Source organism: Somniosus microcephalus, chromosome 22 (assembly GCF_052327205.1).
Source record: "Somniosus microcephalus isolate GS21.2 chromosome 22, FLI_Smic_1.0, whole genome shotgun sequence".
NCBI lineage: Eukaryota > Metazoa > Chordata > Chondrichthyes > Squaliformes > Somniosidae > Somniosus > Somniosus microcephalus.
Window position 1 is genome coordinate 51829647 of NC_141008.1, and position 25205 is coordinate 51854851.

At 42.2% G+C, this 25205-nt stretch overlaps 1 protein-coding gene across 5 annotated transcripts in view; it reads right to left on the minus strand.

The window, feature by feature from the left end:
- The window catches only part of vmp1 (vacuole membrane protein 1), a 148309-nt gene that overhangs the window by 80515 nt on the left and 42589 nt on the right, over positions 1-25205 (minus strand). For all 5 annotated transcript variants that reach the window (XM_085964710.1, XM_085964711.1, XM_085964714.1 and 2 more), the window contains one exon: positions 19811-19921. In XM_085964710.1, the coding sequence (XP_085820836.1) occupies positions 19811-19921 (111 nt within the window). The remainder of the gene's footprint in view (positions 1-19810; positions 19922-25205) is intronic.

The window sequence follows — 25205 nt, forward strand, 5'->3', positions numbered from 1 at the left end:
GGTTCGTATGCAGGTACAGGTGATCAGGAAGGCCAATGGAATCTTGGCTTTTATTGCAAGGGGGATGGAGTATAAAGGCAGGGAAGTCTTGCTGCAGTTGTACAGGATACTGGTGAGACCGCACCTGGAATACTGCGTACAGTTTTGGTGTCCATACTTAAGAAGAAAGGACATACTTGCTCTCGAGTCAGTACAAAGAAGGTTCACTCGGTTAATCCCAGGGATGAGGGGGATGGACATATGAGGAGAGGTTGAGTAGATTGGGACTCTGCTCATTGGAGTTCAGAAGAATGAGAGGCGATCTTATTGAAACATATAAGATTGTGAAGGGGTTGGATCGGGTGGATGCGGGGAGGATGTTCCCGATGATGGGTGAAACTAGAACTAGGGGGCATAGTCTTAGAATAAGGGGCTGCTCTTTCAAAACTGAGATGAGGAGGAACTACTTCATTCAGAGGGTGGTAGGTCCATGGAATATGCTGCCCCAAAAAGCTGTAGCAGCTACATCATTACATAAATTTAAAACAGAAATAGACAGTTTCCTAGAAGTAAAGGGAATTAAGGGCTACGGGGAGCGGGCAGGAATTTGGACATGAGACTAGGTTCGGATTGGTCATGGTCCTGTGGGTAGCGGAGCGGGCCCAGGGGCCGTGTAGCCTGATCCTGCTCCTATTTCGTGTGTCTAATTCTGTTAGATTCAGGAGATGGTTCTATGATAGTGGATTGGCGGTTAGGATCAGATCAGCCATGATCTTATTGAATGGCGGAGCAGGCTCGAGGGGCCGATTGGCCTACTCCTGCTCCTATTTCTTATGTTATGTTCTACTCATTGGAATTCAGAAGAATGAGAGGCGATCTTATCGAAACATAAGATTGTGAGGGGGCTTGATCGGGTGGATGCGGTGATGATGTTTCCACTGATGGGCGAGACTAGAACTAGGGGGCATAATCTTAGAATAAGGGGCTGCTCTTTCAAAACTGAGATGAGGAGAAACTTCTTCACTCAAAGGGTAGTAAATCTATGGAATTTGCTACCTCAGAGAGCTGTGGAAGCTGCGACACTAAATAAATTTAAAACGGAGATAGACAGTTTCCTAGCTGATAAGGGAATAAGGGGTTACGGGGAGAGGGCAGGGAAGTGGACGTGAGTAAGTTCGGATCAGCCATGATCCTATTGAATGGCGGAGCAGGCCCGAGGGGCCGTATGGCCTACTCCTACTTATGTAATTCTGCTGTAGCCAGGCATCTACCATTAGTTGACTTGTTCATACATGTTCAGGTTTTTAAATGTTTTGCATGGCAAGTTGCTGGAATTGCAAGCCGACAGCGAGGGAAAAGGGCACCCGAGACCCGAGTGAACAGGGCCACCAACTGTGTATCTCCTTAACCCATGAGTTTGAAGGATTGAGAAATAAACAAAGAGGAAAGATGGAGAAGGAAGTGTAAATTAGAGTGGGTGAATTCAATGTCAAATCAGGTACAGAAAGAGAGGGGGCTGCATTGCTGGAGTACGAGAGTTACATGTCAGCCACAGTTTTGACAACCCTGTTCTATGTGACATGAGCTTGGGTAATTTCAATCCAGATCCTAGTGGGCATGGGTCAACAGAACAAAACTGCATCCAATTTTAAGCCTCTAAATTCAAATTACTGGAATTGCAATTAAAAAGCCTTGTGCAATTTTAATCTAATTGCTTGATTGAAGTACTGGATAATTTGAATATTTGGTGCAAAAATGACTGAATTAACAAGAGTAGACTGTAATTGAGGCCCATAGGATGGCTGGTTTGGGAAATAGAAAAAAGTTAAACTGCTGCATTAAGGGGCGCTCAAGTTTGGGGCTGAGGCACATTACTGGGGAGGAGTAGAGGGAGTTTATTCTGCATCTAGCTACGCTATATCTGGGGGCAGGTGTCGAACGAAGTCCCACAGGGGTCAATGCTGGGACCTCTCGTTTCACATAAGTGACGTAGATGCTAAAATTAAAATATAAAAGACTAAATTAAGGAGGGAAGAAGGGAGCAGCTCAAGCTTTCCAGAATTATTGGGATGAATTATGCAATTGGGCCAACAAATGGCAAACAAATTTAATACCAACAAATGTAAAGTATTACATACTGGTTAGAAAACTTCAGAATGAAATGAATTGCACAAAATTGACACAGGAAGACTTAGAGAATCTGGAAATAATAAAAAGAAATGAAATGCTGGGTATATAGCCAGAACAATGTCTGCAGAGGTTACGCTAATGCTTTGCAATGCACTGGTCAGACCACACTTGGAGTAGTGTGCTCAATTCTGGCCATCACACTAGAAAAAGGACATACATGTATATGTCAACAAAAAGGATTCCAAATGTGAAGGGGGTGAGTTATGAGTAAGATTCAAGAAGCTTGAGCCCTGCAGTCTTGGAAAAAACAAGCAGTGGTGTAGGGGGGGGGGGGGGGGGTGGGTAAGAGAAAGTGGAACACAAAACATTAAGCTGCTCAGATAAATCCAGAACTTCAAAGTAGGACAAGCTAGCAGAACTCAAGGACAAGTTTACAATAGTAAAACAAATTTGAAACTGGTATTAGCAAGAACTTCTTTACACAAAAAGACTGATACAGTACATTGAATAATCAGTCAGGCTAAGGGGGTGCTCAAAATACAGTTGCTTGCTAGGCTGGGAGAGTTAGAGTGCCAGAGCAACAAACACTTGAGCCAAAGTAAGCTTTTCTGCCATGTACAGAATTTAAGCACAAGGGGTCATATTTACAAATTAAGGACAACAAAAGAAAATAGGAAATGGAGCAGGAATGCTCTTACTAAATAGAGTGTTTTTTTCTTACTAAAAAGGATGGTAGGTATGTGGAACAGATTCCCACACAGTGGGGTGGATGAAACAAGAAACCTTAATGAGTTTTAAGGAGGAACTAGGCAGGTTGTTGCCAACAATGAGATTCAGAGTTAAAAGAAATGCACCAAGGGAATACTGTGGCTAGGTGGACTCAATGGATCAAAGGTCTGCCACTAAAACTGTTACAATGCAAGGCCTATTCTCCAACTAAGTGTTTACGTTCGTTGCCAACATTGGGTGGCTGAAGTGGAAAGCATTCCCTTCCCTGGTGTTAGCACTCACCTTGAGCATAAAATTCACAAAAAAACATTTAAAACCAGAATTCAGGTTTCCTTTCATATGCCAGTTTGTAAAACCACTGCACATTTCCAATATGAACAGGAGGTTCTTCATTCCAGAGAACAATAAGAAACTTTATATTCAAGAAACTTTAATGGCAACTAAATTTAGAAGCTGGGTGATACAATGGAATAGTATATCTGTGGGACCTGGGTTTGAAACCTGCCCAGATTAGAGAGATGAAAGTTCTCCCTCCCTGCCAAATGGAAGCACTCTCAGTTAAAGGAGCTCACGACTGCCCCAAACCAGGGGCTAACATAGATGATTCTACTGCACAATTTCCATAATTTGTCAGTAACAGCAGGGAAATGGGGAATCTTATTTTGGAAGTAATGGCGCTCCTTAGGTGTTTGGACTGAAGTACTTTAATAAGGCAGAGTAGGGGATGCTTTGCTCTGCCTCTTATAAATTTAGGTAAAATTTTAATCTATGCGACACAACTAAGCACAAATCAAAACGCAGAAATAAACATTTATATACCGTCTTTAATACAGAAAAACTTTCCAAGGTGCTTCACAAAGGGCAAGGAAATAAAATGGATGCCGAGACGAAAGAGGAAATATTAGGAGTGGTGACCAAAAGCTTGGTCAAGAGAGGTCAGTTTTAAAGAAGGTCTTCAAGGAGGAGAGGCTGAGGGTGTTTTTATTTTTTTTGTTTTTTTTTTAAAAAAAAGGAATTCCAGAGAATGGGGTTTCGGGGGTAGAAGCAGGTGCTGTAGCATTCCTTTTTCCTACCACTACCACCCCCCAAAATAAAAGTCGAGTAAACAATGATCTGCGATACACACTGATCATTTGCTGTTCCAGTTTGTGGGAAAAAGGCTGGACATTTGCCAGATAAACATTAGCTTAAGGTCAAATCTGCTGGAAGTGGAAATTACGCTGCCCCCCCCCATACTGCTATGAGTTTTTTCTAAACAGGAGGTTGGGGAGCAGGGTGGAGCCTAGTTGTTACATCAGCACATAAGTGTGCAAGTGTATATGCATTCATTCATTCAAACTTAAGTACACATTTCTTTCTTCATTTCCTGTCTACTCGATACTTAATAACTACTGAATAGGAGTATGTTTGTTACAAATCCTATTCCCATGCTGATTTTCCTTTAAATTCCATGCACATACGTATGAAAAATAGCCTAGTCCATGAACATCATTTACTCCCTGCAGCTGAACCAGGAACATTTTTAAACCTCACCCCCATTTGAGCCACCAGTTGCTGGTTAACACAACAGCAGCAATGTTCAAATAGCTTGTACACCTAGCATCTTACGCACACTCCACCCCAACCGAAACTCACCAGACACTGACTTAGCAGGCAGCTAAGCAATACACACTTACACCACTAAATCTTCTAAGAATCAGCCTCCAGGGCTGCTACAACCCAAGACACTGAGTAAAGCTCATTCAATGTACCATTTATGCTATACATGTATATGATAAATGTAACAAATGTCAACATGTTGTAACCAAAGAATAATTGCAATAAGAGTCATTTAAAAAAGATACTGAAACAGAATAAAGTAAGCATTAGGTCACTCCCAATCTTAGGAAATCCTCTCCTCCACTGAATTAGTGGCAGCTCCTGCTTCCAGTCATTAGAGATTTTGATGAAAGCACTTTACATAAGAACATAAGAAAGAGGAGGAGTAGGCCATTTGGCCCCTTGAGCCTGCTCTGCCATTCAATAAGATCTTGGCCTCAACTCCACCTTTCTGCCTGGTCCCCATAACCCTCGACTCCCTTGTAGTGCAAAATTCTGTCAATCTCAGCCTTGAATATATTCAATGACTCCACCTCCACAGTTCTCTGGGGTCGAGAATTCCAAAGATTCACAACCCTCAGAAGAAATTCCTCCTCATCTCCATCTTAAATGGACGATCCCTTATTCTGAACCTATGCCCCCTAGTTCTAGATTCCCCCATGAGGGGAAACATCCTCTCAGCATCTACCCTGTCAAGCTCCCTCAGAATCTTATATTTCAAGATGATCACCTCTCATTCTTCTAAACTCCAATGAGTATAGGCCCAACCTGCTCAACCTTTCTTCATAAGGCAACCCCTTCATCTCAGGAATCAAACTAAAAAACCTTCTCTGAACTGCCTCCAATGCAAGTATATCCCTCCTTAAATAAGGAGACCAAAACTGTATGCAGTACTCTAGGTGTGGTCTCACCAACGCCTTGTACAGTTGTAGTAAGACTTCCCTACTTTTATACTCCATCCCCCTTGCAATAAAGGCCAACATTCCATTTGCCTTCCTAATTACTTGCTGTACCTGCATGCTAACTTTGTATTTCATGTACGAGAACACCCAGATCTGTCTGTACCGCAGCGTTCTGTAGTCTCTCTCCATTTAAATAATATTTTGCTTTTCTATTCTTCCAACCAAAGTGGATAACCTCACATTTTCCCACATTATATTCCGTCTGCCAAATTCTTGCCCACTCACTTAATCTATCTATATCCCTTTGCAGACTCTGTCCTCCTCACAACCTACTTTCCCATCTATCTTTGTATCGTCAGCAAATTTGGCTACAGTACACTTCATCCAAGTCATTAATAGGGATTGTAAATAGTTGAGGCCCCAGCACTGATCCCTGTGGCACCTCACTAGTTACAGTTTGCCAACCTGAAAAGGACCCATTTATCCTACTCTCTCTTCTGTTAGTTAGCCAATCCTCTAGCCATGCTAATATATTACCCCCAACACCATGAGCTCTTATCTTGTGCAGTAACCTTGTGGCACCTTATCAAATGCCTTTTGGAAATCCAAAAACACTACATCTACTGGTTCCCCCTTATCCACCCTACTCGTTACATCCTCAAAGAACTCTAGTAAATTTGTCAAACATGATTTCCCTTTCATAAAACCATGCTTGATTGTATTATGATTTTCTAAATGTCCTGCTACTACTTCCTTAATAATGGATTCCAGCAGTTTCCCAATGACAGATGTTAGGCTAACTGGCCTATAGTTTCCTGCTTTCTGTCTCCCTCCTTTCTTGAATAGGGGAGTTACATTTGCAGTTTTCCAATCCGCTGGGACCTTTCCAGTCTAGGAAATTTTGGAATATTACAACCAATGCAGCCACTATCTCTGCAGCCACTTCTTTTAAGACCCTAGGATGCAGGCCATCAGGTCCATGGGACTTGTCAGCCTTTAGTCCCATTCATTTGCCGAGTACTTTTTCCTCCCTCCCTTTTGCCCCTTGATTTTATTGGGATGCTTTTAGTGTCTACCGAGACAACAGATACAAAATATTTGTTCAAAGTCTCTCCCAGTTTCCCATTATTAATTCCCAGGTCTCATTTCCCTGTTTCCCATTATTGATTCCCCAGTCTCATCCTCTGAGGGGCCAACATTTACTTTCGCTACTCTCTTCCTTTTTATGTACTTGTAGAAGCTGAGTCAGTTTTTATATTTCTTGCAAGTTTACTCTCAATCTATTTTCTCCCTCTATTATTTTTTAGTCATCCTTTGCAAGTTTCTAAAAATTTCCCAATCTTCTGGCTTACCACTAATCTTCACAACACTATGCCTTTTCTTCCCATTTGATACCCTCGTTAACTTCCTTAGTAAGTCACTGATGGTTCATCCTTCTCGTAGTCTCTCTTTCTCGCTGGAATATATCTTTGAGAGTTATGAAATATCTCCTTATAAAAGTCTACCAATGCTTATCTACCGACTTACCTTTTAATCTATTTTCCCAGTCCACTTTAGCCAACTCTGTCTTCATACCCTTGTAATTGCCTTTATTTAAGTTTAAGACACTAGTTTCAGACCCAAGTTTCTCACCCTCAAACTGAATATGAAATTCTATCATGTTATGATCACTCTTCCCTAGAGGATCCTTTACTATGAGATCATTAATTAATCCTGTCTCATTACACATGACCAGATCTAAAATAGCCTGCTCCCTGGTTGGTTCCACAATGTATTGTTCTAAGAAACTGTCCTGAATACACTCTATGAACTCGTCCTCAAGGCTACCTTTGTCAATTTGATTTGTGCAATCTACAAGATGATTAAAATCGCCCACGATTATTGCAGTACCTTTCTTACAAGCCCCCATTATTTCTTGATTTATACTCTGTCTTACAGTGTAGCTGTTAGGGGGCCTATAGACTACTCCCACCAGTGACTTCTTACCCTTATTTCTTATCTTCACCCAAACTGATTCTACATCTTGACCTTCCGAGCCAAGATCATTTCTCACTAGTATACTGATCTCATCCTTTATTAACAAAGCTACCCCACCTCCTTTTCCTTTCTGCCTATCCTTCTGAAATGTCTAATACCCCTGAATATTCAGTTCTCAGCCTTGGTCACCTTGCAACCATGTCTCTGTAATGGTTATCAGGTCATACCCATTTATTTATATTTGGGCCGTCAATTCATCTATCTTGTTACGAATTATGCATTCATTCAGATAAAGAGCCTTTAATGTTGTCTTTTTACCATTTTTCCCCTACTCTGACCCTATTTGCTGATGCACTCTGGGGCAGGGCTTCCAACCACTGCCCCAAGATCAACAGAAATCTCATCCGAGTGCTTCTAGATGCCACTGAGGGACGGTGGGGAAGCATGTAGGGCAGGAGTGGGCTGAGGCAAGCAAAAAGAGGGCAAGGGGAATGTGAGACTACATTAAAATGTGGCAGCCATATCAAATTAAGCTTGCTGGAGGAAAACTACACATCCAGCGTGCATTTTATTCAATTGCACGTTCAAGGTCCAAACAGCAAGCAGTGTGATTTTTGCCAGAAAGATGAATTTTTAAAAATAGAATGTGATTTTAATTTTGAACTAAAAAAATGATTCATTTTAAATCACTCGTAAAATATACAGGCACAGGGCAGACAGCAGATTATTGTAAAACCTCCCACAAACTCACCTGGAAAGTCATTTCAGAATTTGTTAATGGTCATTAGTCCAAGCTAATACAAGCTGCAAATTCAGTGAGAGCGCGAGAGGGAGAGAATAAAATCAGGGTGTTTACCCCCACCAGCTAATGTTTCAGCACTCCATGTTACTGCATGGCAAGGTCGCCATTGATGAAATCCGAACTTGGTGCGTGCACACCTCGCCATTCATCACAGCTGTACCCAATTAGTATCCTCTACTAAATATCGATACCAAACAAAACTGAAGCAGAAGAAAAAAGTGCATTTACACAGGTGGTGGTCTCTCACTTTTGTAATCTTGAAAAGTAATCTGGTCAGCTACTTGCGTTTGGGGCTGTATTTGCATTATGTTGCAGTTTTTTTTTAAATAAAAGAACTGTAAATTCCCCATCCTCCTGACTTCTGTGCAAACAAAACCATTGGCACAAGGCCAGTCCCTAGTCACGGCATGCCATGTGACGTGTAATGGTAAAACAGCACAAGTATCACCCAGAACTACCACACTAGCATATTTCAGTTCCATCTGGAGAATTAACCTTCGCAATGCTCAGTTTTTCAACCAACCTGTAGAACATCTTGCCAAAAACAGCTCTATTTTTCACCTGTTCAGAGTTGTTTTTCCTCAGTCTTATAAAAAAGGGGCTTCTCCAGCCTCACCATGCTGGTTTTAGTGTAGGGGCCCCGACCTCCGCTCAGCATCTTCGCAAAAGCTCGGCTGAGATCACAACAATCACTGTGCGGACAGTCACAGGAGTGAAACTGCATCCCACTCCCCACATGCACCATGAATTGGAACTTCATAACAGAACTTCAGCATGCTTTTTTTTTTAAATAAAAGGGATGTGGTAGCTAATTCTGTTTGAGCAATATTGTACATGTGGCTAATGGAAATACAGATGTGGATAATCGTTGGGCATGTGATCTCAATATGCCCATTTGCATAGCATATGCACTTTAAGCTTTTTGTGCCTTTGTTGCAAGATACAAAAGAGTGCTAGTGTTTTTTTGTTCAGTGAGTGCTTTACTTCCTTGGTTACTGAATGGTGGTAGATGTTTGTTAGGTAAATATACACGTGGAGTATTCACCTGTGCTGTGCAAGTGTACATAAGGCGTTGTCTACTAAAATTAGAGCATGTGACCAAACGACATCACTTGTGGCTAGTTAACGACTTCTATTGGGCAACACTGTTTGACTACCACATGTGGTTGGTGCATTTTGTTCACTTATCAAGAGTGCAGTTAAATATTAGTAAAAACTTTCCATTACAGTTTCAGCCAAAACATTAAATATTCAAGTTAATACTAGTCAACCTCCTATTCCATGGTTCACGGCAAGTGCAAGGAAACCCTGTTTTATAATGTGAGCAACTGTTAGCATCAGAAAGGAGAATACATGGGTTAACATTTTGGTTAGTGACCTTTTATCAGAGTAGTTCTAGTGAAGAGACTCACCCATACATTAACTTGTCTTTTCAGATGTCAACTGACCTACTGTGTGTCTCCAGCATTTATATATATTTTTTCCATATTCCCTAACATGGCAACTTCTGAAAAGTAAACACGGTCAGGAGGAAAACGTAAAAGGACACTTCAGATCATTCTCACGCACTTGGCTCAGAGCTGGGAACAAGCAGCTTGCCCATCCAACCAACCGCAGCTTAAAGACTTAAACAGGTGATTAATTTGTATGTAAAGTGGGGAATTTTTCTCTCAAATATGCAAAGTTTGGCTATTTAGGTCTGAGTCACCAGTCCATTGCTTAGTCAGTCAGAGAACAGACTGCCATCTAGTGTAATAAACGAACTCCACTGAAGCTTTCACAAGAGAATTGGTTCAATTACCTCCTTCGGTCGGTCTAAATGCCTACAACACTCAAGTTTGGAATTACCTAATCACTGCTTCTTCATTTATCTCATCTTTTCTCCTAGTGTTTTCAGGTGGTGTCCTGCAACAGGGGCCTTCACCTGTGTTTTTCAACAAAATTCCCCAATTCACCAGAGGGATAAGGGTTTAGATTAGGCAAATTATTAAAGTGGGGGGGGGGGGGGGGGGGGGTGGTGAAAACAGATTGTCCTGAAAAGGAAGTGGTTAACAGCCAGAGCTGGCTGAATGGCCATTTCTCATTCCTACATTATATTTGAAACTTGTGGCCAGATAGGAATTACAGCAATACACAATAAATATAAGTATTTTTGTTCAAAGATCTGGCTTTTTCCAGTTAAATGGGTCAATTAGTTGTGAAGTTAAGCATATATTAATGTAAGCATACCATCATGTCTCAATCTTACTCTGAAACCTGTCTTAAAGCACTCCATCCTGATGAGCTGTGAGCGCCATCTGTTGGCTTATCCTGGACATGCACAGCTGCAATGTTGCAGGAAGGCCTGCCCACAGTGCCTGCATCACTTTCAAATTAGTTACATAAGAGACCGATAGACCAAACCTTTTTTGAACAAAAATCTCTTCAAGTTTCAAAGTGTGTACTTTTACCAAAAATTCCTCGATTTTCACGACTGTATAATCTCCCCTGCTCCCCTCCTGGTCTCCCATGCAACACATCATAGCTCACCACACAGGGCAGGGCAGCAACCTACCTACCCCGAGGACAGTGTCAATACCATTTTATAACCAGCTGCAAGGAGATGGGCGAGTGGGACCCAAGCTGTAGATTTTTCTCCTTCCTCACTTGGACAGAGTTTGGCCTCTACATGACTTATTCCCCCCTCCAACCCCCGTTACTTCTCCCATCCCCCACCAAAGGATCATTAGCTTACTGGGAGGAATTATGGGCACAAACTGACAACACGCTGCGGCTCCAACGTACTGCGTCACGGCAAGGTGTTTGTTCTCTAACTCTCCAGCTGTTTCATCCCCCTCGTCTGTGCTGAGTTACGTTAGGGTCCTGCAGCTGGCTCAGGAACAAGAAAACACAAAAATCTTCACTCCTGATCACTATCCAGTGATCCTTGCTGGAAAATGCATATGCTGGTGAAAACAGGATCAGGCTCTGCTGTGATACCCTCCGTGGCTGAATAGTTTCACTGACTGACTGTCTAGGTTCACTTAAAAAGAAAGCCACCTTGGGCTAGGTACCAGAGGGCAGCCAGTATCTGCGAGGCTGTACTGCCAGCAAGAGTCAGCTTCAGTACAAGAGGAGAAAGAACTGGAGTATTTTAAACATTGCAACATTACCCTGATGTAGATAACTGTGCCTACAAGGAAATAAACATTTCATCTGAAACAAATAACTCCAACATATTCTATTACAATGTAGAAATTAATTGGATAGCTAACAGACTAATTGGCTAACTCTTTCAAGTGTCAGCATAGGCACGATGGGCCGAATGGCTTCCTTCTGTGCTTTAAGGTTCTATGATTCTATGAAATGAATACATCTAAACTAGAGCGCTCTCCCAATGGTTCTGATGGAAGATACAGTCAGTGGTGTGAAACCAAAGCATAGACTAGAGGGTCCCATGTTCATACCAGCTGGAGTAGTGAGAGAGCGCATCTCCAGCATGAGGCCTCATCTCTTGCATCCAGTACACATTGGAGTTAAATGCCTCCCCACTTATACATCAATGTGCATCACAAACCACCCAACACAGACAGATAAAATATCGACACTGAAGGTGCCACAGAAGCCTCCCAGGAGACAGGCTTTCCAGCTAGGGAAAGTGGAATTTCTTCAAAAACAAAATACATTTTAATTCACATTACGCTGCTGCAGTCACCTGAAGGTCATTTTTGAATGCATGCTGTGAACATGGTGTAGCCAGTGTACTACGCGGTACACGATCTCGCTGAAATACAACCGGGCAGAGAGGCAAGCTGAAGCATCAGAATGCTGACCTTCTATCGGTCAAACCACAGGCTGAACTATGAAGCAACACACTACCTACAACGTAAAAGGTCAAGATTTCAATCTTCCTCTTTCTCCCCGCTCCAAAAAGTAGTACAACAGCTTGCATATAGCACCTTCAATGTGGAAAAACATCCGGGCGTTTCAGAGAAATGTAATTAGACAAAAATAGATACCGAGCCCAAGCAGGAAATAGTAGGTGGGATGATTAAATGCTTGGTCAAGAGGTGGCCATTAAGGAGGGTTTTAAAGAGAGGGAAGTGGAGAGATTTAGGGAGGGAAATTTCAGAGTGTAAGGCCAGGAGTAATGAACAAGCCAGAATTAATTAATAATCTGATATTAAGGGATAATCTTGCAAACAGTGACCATAACATGATCGAGTTTGACATCAAGTTTGAAAAGGAGAAAGATCACACACAAATCAAGGTTTTAAACTTAAGTAAGGCTGACTTCGAAGGAATGAGACACAAGCTGATCACATTAAACTGGGTTGAGCTTTTAACAGGTAGAACAGCTGGGATAACTCCAGAAGAACAGTCGGAGGTATTCAAAGAGCAAAAGTGCCACTTGTACTGTCAAGCAACCATAGTCAACATATGAGGTAAGATGGCGTATGAAGCTAAAGGAAGCTTCTTATACAAATGCCAAAGAAAAGTGGTAATCCAGCAGACGGGGAAATATAGAAAGCAACAAAGGGACACACACAAAGAAAATATTAAGAACTGCAAAAAGGGAAAATGAAAAAAAAATTGCAAGCCATATAAAGGCTAATAGTAAAAGCATTTTATAAATATATTAAGAGTAAGGGAGTGGCGAGCCTATTTAAGACAGATCCAGGTGATATTATAATAGACAAGGCAAAGGCAGATTTATTAAACAAATACTGTACTTGATCTGCATGAGCTATGTTATAATGTGCTTTCTTAGCAGAAGCTTGCCTAAAAGGGGTTAGCTTCCCAAGACAGCCCCATGCCAAGCTATAGATCGGTGGGCAAATGGTAATTACAGCATGAGATGGGACATTTTCTCAAGACACTCAGGCAATGGACAATTCATCAGCCATGCCATTGTTCAGAAGGACACTGCACCTTGGTGTTGGAAATCTTTTTTGATTTCTGTGAGGGCTTTGAGAGGCTGCAAAGGGAGAAAACTGCTGACCTGGGAATCGTGACAGGGTTCAAAAGAGATATATGCTTTTAAGATGAGTTAGATGACCCACCGAAGCTGACCAACGTACAGGTGTTCTTTATTTTTGTAATCGTATGCAAACAGAACTCATACTGATTGTACTAAATGTTTCTGATCATACTCAGCGCTCTATGTTTTGCCTACTGTGGAATAAAGCAGTTCACAAATCAAATTGAATGCAGTCATGCCAAGTGTTAACTTGGTCTGCCTTGAGAGAATGAAGGTGTACACATGTGCAAGACACAGAGATCCAATCCAGAAGGGAGTTTCACTGTTACACTACCAGGCTATCAAGCTGGTAGATATAGGCAGTGGGAGTCAACTTTATGAAACAGGCAATCAGACTACTTAAGGGAGCTAATCTAACTAGAGTAGATATCTTAGGTAGACCCAAATTCAGGTTAATCTTCCAACTTACCTCTTTCTCCCCCCCCCCCCTCATTACCCACTTTTTTTTTAAACCCCCTCAATACAGTAAATAGGAACATAGGAACAGGAGTTGGCCATTTAGCCCCTTGAGCCTGCTCTGCCATTCAGTGAGATCATGGCTGATCTGTGACCTAACTCCATATCCCTTAACCTTGGTTAACAATTATCTATCAATCTCAGGTTTAAAATTAACAATTGATCTAGCATCAATTGTCATTTTCAAGAGAGTTCCAAACTTCTACCACCCTGTGTGTGTAGGAGTGTTTCCTAACTTCACCCCTGAAAGGCCTGGCTCTAATTTTTCGATTATGCCCCCTAGTCCTAAAACTCGCAGCCAGCGGAAATAGTTTTGCTCTATCTACCCTATCAGTTTCCCTTAATATCTTGAAACTTTGATCAACTCACCCCTTAAACCTTCTAAATTCCAGAGAATACAACCCTAGTTTGTGTTGTCTCCTTGTAATTTAACCCTTGGAGTCCAGGTACCATTCTGGTAAACCTACGCTGCACTCCCTCCAAGGCCAATATATCCTTCCTACAGTGTGGTGCCCAGAACTGCTCACAGTACTCCAGGTGGGGTCTAACCAGGGCTTTGTATAGCAGTAGCATAACTTCTATCCCCTTGTATTCTAATCCTCCAGCTATAAAGACCAGCATCCCATTAGCTTTTTGGATTATCATCTGCATCTGCCCATGACATTTTAATGATGTACATGCACGGAGAGTCTTTTCATGTGAAGAGTGCCATACAAATGCAAGTTGTTGCTGGTGAGCCATTTGCACTGTGATGCGCCATCAATTACTCAAAAGACTGAGGTTGAGCGAGTAACAACCAGGCTTTTATTAACTAAAGAATGAAGGTCTTGTCTCGAGTGGTCGACCCGTCCAGAATACTAAGGGACTGGGAGGTAGTCACTTATATACCTGGAATAGTGGGAGGAGTCAGCCGAGGCATGTCCAGACCTGTACCTAGTGGAATACACATACAGACACAGACAGGTATGACAGTGGTTTACCACACACTGAAGGACACAATTTACAGACGTTGCATTTGAACTGGGTTCGTACGCAAGTACAGACAATAGACAATATCATATTAATACTGAAAAATCCTAGAAGCTCTTGCAATGGAGTCAAAACAGTAAGGTTGGTTCTTTGTTCATTTAATATGGAAAATTCAGAACTTGTTCCAAGTTACAGAATACATCTAAAAATACCCCAGGCCTCATTTTTGCTGCAGCAGGCAAGTTTTGATTACCTCAAAACTCACCCACTGAAAACTGGCACCTAGTTAAAAATCAGTTCCATTGAGATCTCTGTCAGTTAGCTCCTGTAAAATCAAACAGCCACAAGGAGGCAGGGCAGGCATAGGTCTGTATTACACAATGAGCAATTAGGTTTCATAGAAACATAGAAGATAGGAGCAGGAGTAGGCCATTCGGCCCCTCGAGTCTGCTCCGCCATTCAATGCGATCATGGCTGATCATCCAAATTCAGTACCCTGTCCCTGCTTTCTCCCCATACCCCTTGATCCCTTTAGCCTTAAGAAATATATCCAACTCCTTCTTGAATATATTTAATGAATTGGCCTCTACTGCCTTCTGTGGTAGAGAATTCCATAGGTTCACCACTCTCGGTGAAGAAATTCCTCATTTCTGTCCTAAATGGCTTACCCCTTATCCTTAGACTGTGACCCCTGGTTCTGGACTCCCCAACCATCAGGAACATCCTTCCTGCATCTAGTCTGTGCAATATATAGTGCTATTTATTCATTCCAGGCTAACCACAGCTAATGCTCCACAAAAGTAAAAATACTACATGAACTGATAATTTTACATTACATTGGAGAGGATAGCTTGAATAATTTATTCACAAGTTCTGTGATCACTTTGTAAAATGCAAGGCGGAGACCAGTTCTGCCATTGAGCGTCATTACTTCCCCTAAAGTGAGGCATCTTATGGCACAGTGGAAGTGACGAGTACCACACACTCCCGACTAATGACTTGTATCCTTGCACAGAGGAGGAAGAGCAATGGACATCGAAAGCTCCCCAATGCCGATGAGGTAGGTGTTCTTCGATAGCCTAGGGTAGTAACTGAAACTTTATCACCAAAGCCCAGGCAACATTTCTCATGTCCTGATTCTTTAAAAATTTCCATCTCCACCATTTGACTCATCCACAAATGTGCTTGAACTTTCTTCTCACCCTTCCTTTCAGTTTTTCAGTTCTATATCTTCCCTCCCAAGAACAGAGTCATTATGTACTCATTATTCTTTCAACCTAGATGGTGTCCCACACTATGGATCTTATAGGTGCCTCAGGAAAAAAAAGTGATACAACATAAATGAGGCTGTGACTTGGCTGCTGCATTTGGCAGCTGGATCAGTTAAGGAAGCGGCAGTGTCTGGTGAAATACAGAGAGAATAGAATATTGCAAACATGGAAAATGAGGGAAGGTCAGGTATGACATTAAAACGGGCTTGAAAACAAGGGTTTGGCTGAAGTCTAAAGTTACTGACTGTTCAAACCAGGATATTACAGGACACGTAGGAGAAAAATGATATTTTCTTGAATCTTGTGTTGAGCTTCGCTGGAACAGTGTACGAGGCCAATGATAGAAAGATCATGGTGGGAATTGGGGGGGGAAAGTTTAAGTGCCGAGCCTCAGATAGCTCGGACTCTCATCGCAGACAAATTCAGCAAAACAGTCACCTAATCTGCATTTGGTTTCCCCAGTGTAGAGGAGCCGGCACCATGAGCAGCAAACACAGTATACCCAAATTACAGGAAGTACACATACATTGCTGCCTCTGTCTTACTGAGCCATCACGGAAGGGGGCACCTTTGGCTTACAAGGCAAAGCACATAGTAACCGGCATCAACCCCCTCCCCTCCCGCTCTGGCAACACACCATCTGGCAGACTAGCGCGAGAAATCAGGCCGTCAGTACTCAGCCAGCAACAGTAACGAAAAAGCAAGTGGCTATACCTTGCAGCAGACATCCAATTAGAATATCAATGGGAATAATCAGGCTGCATTTTTTGCCAATCCCTAGATGTAGATGTGCTGAGATGGTGATGTTGGGCTGCCTTCTTGAACCACTACATATTTTGTATAATTATTTTCTCACAACGGAGTGGCTTGCTAGGCTACTTCAAAAGGGCACGAAGAGCCAACTACGGCGTGCAAGACTGGCGTCACATGTAGGTCAGACAGGGGGCAATGCTCCCTTTAAGCCGTGCCTCCCTGTAGCTCCCACGCAGCCGGCTCACCGGCTTTTAAGTAGGGAAAAACCGCACATACCCTTTTGAATGGGCCGTGCACCCAAAAAAATTAAAGGGAACATTGGTAGGGCGGGGGGTGGCAGTTTCCCTTCCCTGAAGTACATTAGTGATTCACAATTTTTTAAACTTTTTTTTTTTTTTTTTTAAACATTCTGGCAAGGTCCATGGTCATTTTTTCTGCTGCTAGCCACAAATGACCAGATTTATTCATTCAGCTCAGTTTCATAACTTGCCAGTTGCTAGTTAACACAATTGTAAGGAAGGATATTAGCTCTGATGATGTGGAATCTGTATGGGTAGAACAGAGAAATACCAAGGGGCAGAAAACGTTAGTGTGTGTGGTATATAGACCTCTAAACAGTAATGCGGAGGTTCGGGATGGCATTAAAAGGGAAATTAGAGAAGCGTGCAATAAGGACACAGCAGTCATCATGGGTGACTTTAATCTTCATACAGATTGGGCTAACCAAATTAGTAACAATGCTGTGGAGAAGGAATTCCTGGAGTGTATACGGGATGGTTTCCGGGACCAATATGTCAAGGAACCAACTAGAGATCAGGCCATCTTAGACTGGGTATTATGTAATGAGAAAGGATTAATTAGCAATCTTGTTGCACGAGGCCCCTTGGGTCAGAGCGATCATAATATGATAGAATTCTTCATTAAGATGGAGAGTGAAGTAGTTGACTCAGAGACTAGGGTCCTGAATTTAAATAAAGGAAACTACGATGGTATGAGGCACGAGTTGGGTAGGATTGATTGGGGAATGTCACTCAAAGGGTTGACAGTGGATAGGCAATGGCAAACATTCAAAGGCCGCATGGATGAACTACAGAATTTGTTCATCCCAGTTTGGCATAAAAATAAAACAAAAAAGGTGACTCAACCGTGGCTAACAAGGGAAATTAGGGATAGCATAAGATCCAAGGAGAGGACATATAAATTGGCCAGAAAAAGCAGTAAACCTGAGGATTGGGAGTTTAGGATTCAACGAGGACAAAAGGATTAATTAAGGGGAAAATAGAATGAGAGTAAGCTTGCAAGGAACATAAAAACTGACTGTAAAAGCTTTTATACATATGTGAAGAGAAAAAGATTGGTGAAGTCAAGCGTAGGTCCCTTGCAGTCAGAATCAGGGGAATTTATAATGGGGAACAAAGAAATGGCAGACCAATTAAATACATATTTTGGTTCTGTCTTCACAAAGGAGGACACAAATAACCTCCCAGAGATGTCGGGGAACATGGGGTCTGATGAAAGGAAGGAACTGAAAGAAATCAGTATCAGGAAACGGTGTTAGGGAAATTGATGGGATTGAAGGCCGATAAATCCCCAGGGCCTGATAATCTACATCCTAGGGTACTTAAGGAAGTGGCTCTAGAAACAGTAGATGCATTGCTGATCATCTTCCAACATTCGATGGAATCTGGAACAGTACCCATGGATTGGAGGGTAGCTAATGTTACCCAACTATTCAAAAAAGGTGGTAGAGAGAAAACGGGGAATTACAGACCGGTAAGCCTGACATCGGTAGTGGGGAAAATGCTAGAGTCCATTATAAAAGATGTAATAGCAGAGCACTTGGAAAACAGTGACAGGATCGGACAAAGTCAACATGGATTTACAAAAGGTAAATCGTGCTTGACTAATCTACTGGAATTTTTTGAGGATGTAACTGGTAAAATAGATAAGGGAGAACCAGTGGAGGTGGCGTATTTGGACTTTCAAAAGGCTTTCGATAAGGTCCCACATAAGAGATTAGCGTGTAAAGTTAAGGCACATGGGATTGGGGGCAAGGTATTGACTTGGATAGAGAACTGGTTGGCAGACAGGAAGCAAGGAGTTGGAATAAACGGGTCTTTTTCCGAGTGGCAGGCAGTGACTAGTGGGGTACTGCAGGGATCGGTCCTTGGACCCCAGCTATTCACAATATATATTAATGATCTAGACAAGGGAACTAGATGCAATATCTCCAAGTTTGCAGACAGCACAAAGCTGGGTGGGCGTGTGTGCTGTGAGGAGGATGCCGAGAAACTCCAGCATGATTTGGACAGGTTGGGTGATTGGGCAGAAGCATGGCAGATGCAATATAACGTGGATAAATGAGAGGTTATCCACTTTGGTAGCAAAAACAGGAAGGCAGATTATCTGAATGGCAATAGATTGGGAGAAGGGGAAGTGCAACGAGACCTGGGTGTTCTTGTGCACCAGTCGCTGAAGGCAAGCATGCAGGTGCAGCAGGCGGTTAAGGCGGCAAATGGTGTGTTGGTCTTCGTAGCGAGAGGGTTTGAGTACAGGAACAAGGATGTCTTGCTGCAGTTGTACAGGGCCTTGGTGAGACCACACCTTGAGTATTGTGTGCAGTTTTGGTCGCCTTATCTGAGGAAGGATGTTCTTGCCATGGAAGGAGTTCAGCGAAGATTCACCAGGCTGATACCTGGGATGGCAGGAACGACGTATGAGGAGAGATTGGGTCGATTGGGCTTATACTCGCTGGAGTTTAGAAGAATGAGAGGGGATCTCATTGAAACTTATAAAATTCTGACAGGACTGGACAGACTAGACGCAGGAAGGATGTTCCCGATGGTCGGGGAGTCCAAAACCAGGGGTCACAATCTAAGGATAAGGGGTAAGCCGTTTAGGACAGAAATGAGGAGGAATTTCTTCACCCAGAGAGTGGTGAACCTGTGGCATTCTCTACCATAGAAGGCAGTAGAGGCCAATTCATTAAATATATTCAAGGAGGAGTTGGATATATTACTTACGGCTAAAGGGATCAAGGGATATGGGGAGAAAGCAGGGACAGGGTAATGAATTTGGATGATCAGCCATGATCGCATTGAATGGCCTGCTCCTATCTTCTATGTTTCTATGTTTCAGTAGCAAAACCTCGACATTCCCAACTAGGAAACGTTCCAACAGAAGTCCTGAAATAGAAGGGATTATATTGAATAAATGTACTTACCAAATAGAGCAGGAAAGTGTGCAGGCCCGTCCCAAGTCCAACAGAAGACAGAATTCCCAAGCCTATCCAGTAGGCACACCATAAAAACTTATTTTCGACAAAACGTACGTACTGACAAAGAAGGAAAACAAAGGCAAAATTAACAACTGATTTATACTGTGCCTTTAACATTTAAAAACATCCCAAGAAGCTTCACAGTTAATGGTCGAACATCAAACCTAAATAAGAATGGGGGGGGGGGGGGGGGATTTTAGAACAATTATTAACTCTACTGATTATACACCAGTTGCAAAGAGACTATGAAAAGGTAGCTTTTGGATTGCATTGCATTGAAACCACTGAGCGATAAACACGTTACTTTAAAAAAAATGTGGCAATGTATTAACCCACCAGATTACCCACACATAGTACAGTTTACAATGCTTTTTAATGGTAGATTAAGCTATACCAAAAAGTGCAGACACACACGCACACAAAGTTATCAGAATGCTCAGTGTTGCTGGTAAAGCTAAATTATTTAAAGAAAATCATTTTTGGCAGTTAACAAATGTGCATGTTCCAAAAAACATCCAGTACTCAAAAGGATGTCGTTTCATTTCAGTATCTGGCTTTTTTTTTTTTTTTATAAACTGCTGTTGTGACTAGTTTACTTTGGATTAATCAAAGTTATGATATTGAAAATAGCTGCATATGTGACTGCAGAGATGGTGGCTGATTGAGATATGCCACTGTAGTTGATTGACAAACTATCAGGTGGTGGGTGTGGAGCCTTTTTCGTCCTCACTCACTTGAAAGTGTGGATTCATGCTGGGGGACAGTTCCTCTGTCAGTAGTTGCTCTCAGACACCTTCCTCAAGCAGCTACATGCCAGGTGCAAGCCCAGGCGACTATTTGACTGGCAACCACCAATGTTCCCTTTAAGCTTTGCGGCCATGCAGCGCTCTGAAGGTCCCGTGCAGCCGCTGAGCTGGCTTTTAAAAAGAAAAACTGCACGTAATGACATGAATCGGTCATTCGTGAAAGAAAGACTTGTGAAGTGCTATTGAGCGGCCTGCGGGTGGCGCTGTCCAGGGAGAGTATAAATACTCGGGCACGGGCAAAGCTTGCACAGGGACATTCTTAACAGGAACTAGTGAAGGACACAACTAGACCTCCATGTTGCAAAACAGTTGATTAAAGCTTTGTTTAACGCTTAGACCAAGTGCCTAGTAGTTTTCTTGTGTCATGCACGGAATTTTGAATGGCTGGAACAACCCATCAAAGGGGCTGCGTGGGCCAAAAATAAATTAGAGGGAACATTGGTGACCACAGCCTGATTTTTTTGTTGTCTACCACTCCCACACTGGCCAGCCGGGGTCACTGAACGGTGATCAGGAACAGAACGGACCCTGCCCAAGATCAGCTAACTCAGGATTTGGAACCTTCCTGGTCTTATGACTAAGCACCACACTAGATGCAGCAGTTAGCCACTGAACTAACAGGGAAGCTCTCATGTAACAGTCATACAAGGAACTCAAATTTAATTAAAGGAGATGATATCACATCAGATAGACACACATCAAGAACCTAGTTCAAAAATTCCAGAATTGCATTATTGGACAAATTATAAAAGTGAAACAACTTTACTACAAATCAAACAAGCACATAATTCTGTGGTCTGAAAAGATTTAATGCACATTAAAAGGGAATGTAAACACTACCCACAAAGTGCAAAAAGCTAAAAATCAAACTTCTGTTTTTGAACAAACTGCAAAATTACATGCATAACATTAGAAATTGAAACATTTCCATAGGTAAATCACTTAAAACCTGGTCCAAGATTTCCTCAAAGGTTAGGAGATTGCTGCACAATTTCATAGCCACTAAAAAAAAAACTACACAAACAAAAAATATTTGGACATAGAATTTCCAGAATCTGATTAAAGGACAGAAAACAGAGTAGGAATAAACGGGTCATTTTCGGGTTGGTGGGCTGTAACTAGTGGGGTGCCGCAAGGATCAGTGCTGGGGCCTCAGTGATTTACAATCTATATTAATGACTTAGATGAAGGGACTGAGTGCAATGTATCCAAGTTTGCCGACGATACAAAGCTAGGTGGGAAAGTAAGCTGTGAGGAGGACACAAAGAGCCTGCAAAGAGATATAGACAAGTTAAGTGAGTGGGCAAGAAGTTCGCAGATGGAATACAATGTGCGGAAATGTGAGGCTATTCACTTTGGTAGGCAGAATAGAAAAACAGGACATTTTTTTAAATGGTGAGATACTATTAAATGTTGGTGTTCAGAAGGAATTGGGTGTCCTCGTACAGGAAACAGTTAGCATGCAGGTACAGCAAGCAATTAGGAAGGCAAATGGTATGCTGGTCTTTATTGCAAGGGGGTTGGAGTACAAGAGTAAGGAAGTCTTGCTGCAATTGTACAGGGCTTTGTTGAGACCACACTTGGAGTACGGTGTATAGTTTTGGCTCCTCACCCAAGGAAGGATATACTTGCCTTAGAGGGGGTGCAACGCTGGTTCACTAGATTGATTCCTGGGATGAGAGGGCTGTCCTGAGGAGAGATCAAGTAGAATGGGCCTATACTCTGGAGTTTAGAAGAATGAGAGGTAATCTCATTGAAATATAAAAGATTCTGAGAGGGCCTGACAGGGTAGACGCAAAGAGGCGGTTTCCCCTGGCTGGAGAGTCTAGAACTAGGGGACATAGTCTCAGGCTAAGGGTTCGGCCACTTAGGATTGAGATGAGAAATTTCTTGAGGGTTGTGAATCTTTGGAATTCTCTACCCCAGAGGGCTGCAGATGCTCAGCTGTTGAGTATATTCAATGCTGAGATTGATAGATTTTTGGACTCCAAGAGAATCAAGGGATATGGGGGATCAGCCATGATCTTACTGAATGGTGGAACAGGTGAGGGGCTGAATGGCCAACTCCTGCTCCTAGTTTTTATGTTATGTAATCTCACGCTGATGGAAATGTACAATAACTGTAAAATTTAAACATGAGCAAAAAAAAGACACCAAGCCAAAGATGATATTAGGAGGGGTGACCAATAGCTTGGTCAGAGGTAGATTTTAGAGGGGAGGAAAAAGGAGGGAGGAAATTCCAGGGCATGGAACGTAGGTGGCTGAAGCCACGGCCACCAATGGTGGAGATATATACTATTATCTATTACTGATAAGAAAGCCAAACAACAGTTGGTTAGACAAGGCACTGCATCACCTCAATCTCATTTAGAAAGACATCAACGTGTGCATTGATTTATATTCTGCTGCATCCAGCTGATGTAAACATGTGCCTGAAGAGCACAAGAATAGATTCATATCCATAGCTCGCCCACTGAGCAATCCCAATTATAATCGCATATCTACAGAAGACAGGCGAGAAGTGCAAGACACTCCCATCAGCTTTAGACAGAGGCGAGTTTGGAGATACAGGAACAGGTTGCTTGCCTGCCACGTACTGTGGTAAATGAATGGCTCCTTAGGAGAATTGGAGGGGCAGATAAAGGAAATTAAATACTATGCAACTCTGGCAACTTCCACTTTTTTTCTCTCCTCCTTCCATATTTAAAAAAAAAAGCACTGAGTGTAGCTGAACGAGTTTATTGACCCCTAGAATACGAGATAAACAATGATCAAGCCACTAGTCAGGACTGGTTTCATTCAAAAACTTGCATTTATATAGCGCCTTTAACATAGTAAATCACCCTAAGGCACTTTTTAAGGTGCATGATCAGACAAAAATCAATACCGAGCCAAAGGAGAAGATATTAGGATGGGTGACAAAGCTTGGTCAAAAGAGCTGGCTTCTAAAGGGAGAGATAAATGGAGAAGCAGGGAGGTTTAGAGAGGGATTTTCAGAGCATAGGGCGTAGATGTCAAGGCACAGTTGGCAATGGTGGGGCAAAAGGAGTGGGAGGTGCACAAGAGGCCAGAGTTGGAGGAACGCAGAGTTCTCGCAGGGTAGTAGGGCTGGAGATGGTTATAGAGATAGAAAGCGGCGAGGCCACAAAGGAATTTGAACACGAAGATTAGAGCTTTAAATTTGAAGCATGGGGGACAGAGCGCCAAGGAAGGTAAACGAGCACAAGGGCTGTTGGGAAAGTAGGATTTGGGGCGGGATAGGATACGAGCAGCAGAGTTTTGGATGAGCTGAAGTTTATGGAGGCTGGAAGATGGAAGGCAGGCTGGGAACATTGGAATAGTGGAGTCTGAAGGTGATAAAAATTATGGATGAGCGTTTCAGTAGATGGGCTGACACAGTGGCAGAGGCAGGAGATGTTATGGAGCTGATGGAGAGGATATGGGATTGAATTCATTTCTCTGAAAGAAATTTTCTCCAAGATTCCATTTTACAGCTTCTGGATCTCTAAAAAAGGTGTATGATTGCATAAAGTATCTCAGTTACCCATCTAAATGTCCAATTGAAGAGAACCCATATATGGTTGACATTTCGATGTCCACAATATCTGATGTCATGACATCAGCCCCATGAAGCTACTGAATCCGACTGGGCACACTTTTTATAACCAGGCTCAAGAGCTCCACAAAGCGTAGACCAGGAGAGCCAGACCTTTGCTGCCACTGCATTTACAAGACCAGGCGCATTTATGTTCAAGTGATGCCATCGACTGATGGGACCCAGGGCATTACCACAATGTAGAAGAAGGTGGATGAAGATCAAATAGTATTTTTTAATTAACCAACTCATTTAAGTAATGAATGCATGGTGATAGCAATAGGTGTACATCAGTCTGGGCCATTAGCCGGTCAGTGCTCAACAGCTGGGATTGTTTTGTATAAATTAACTGTTCTTGACTGCAATAGATTTTCAGCTAGATGAATTGGTTGTGATAAGTTGGTCTGTTAGGAACACTAGGACTTCTTAGTTTTAATTATATTTAAGATTTATGGTGCCATTTATGAAAGCTAACGACAATGAAGCGGAAAAAAATTGCAGGGCAGTGGGACTAATTGGTTAGCTGCACCAAAGAGGCATGATGGGCCCAATGGCCTCCTTCTGTGCTGTATTATTCTATGATTCTACGAATTGCACAGCAGTGTAAAAAAAAAAATTCAATTCAATGTTTTCAGGAGAAATTGGACAGCAAGAATAAATAACTCTGGCTTATTTTCAAAATCAGGTTGTATATCCTTTAGATATTGATAAAAATCAAATTTGTAATCTACAAACAAAGCAGCACACAAAAACTAGAAAGGCACATCTAAACCAAAGCAAAACCAGTATTAAAACCAATGAGAACAAAAACTACATTTCTCAAATATTTTTTAAAACTCCACAAACTGTAGTATACAAAAGAAAATTCTCATTCCAACACAGTAGTGCATTTTCAACACATACACTTACTGGGCAAGCCACATAGATCAACTTACAAGAT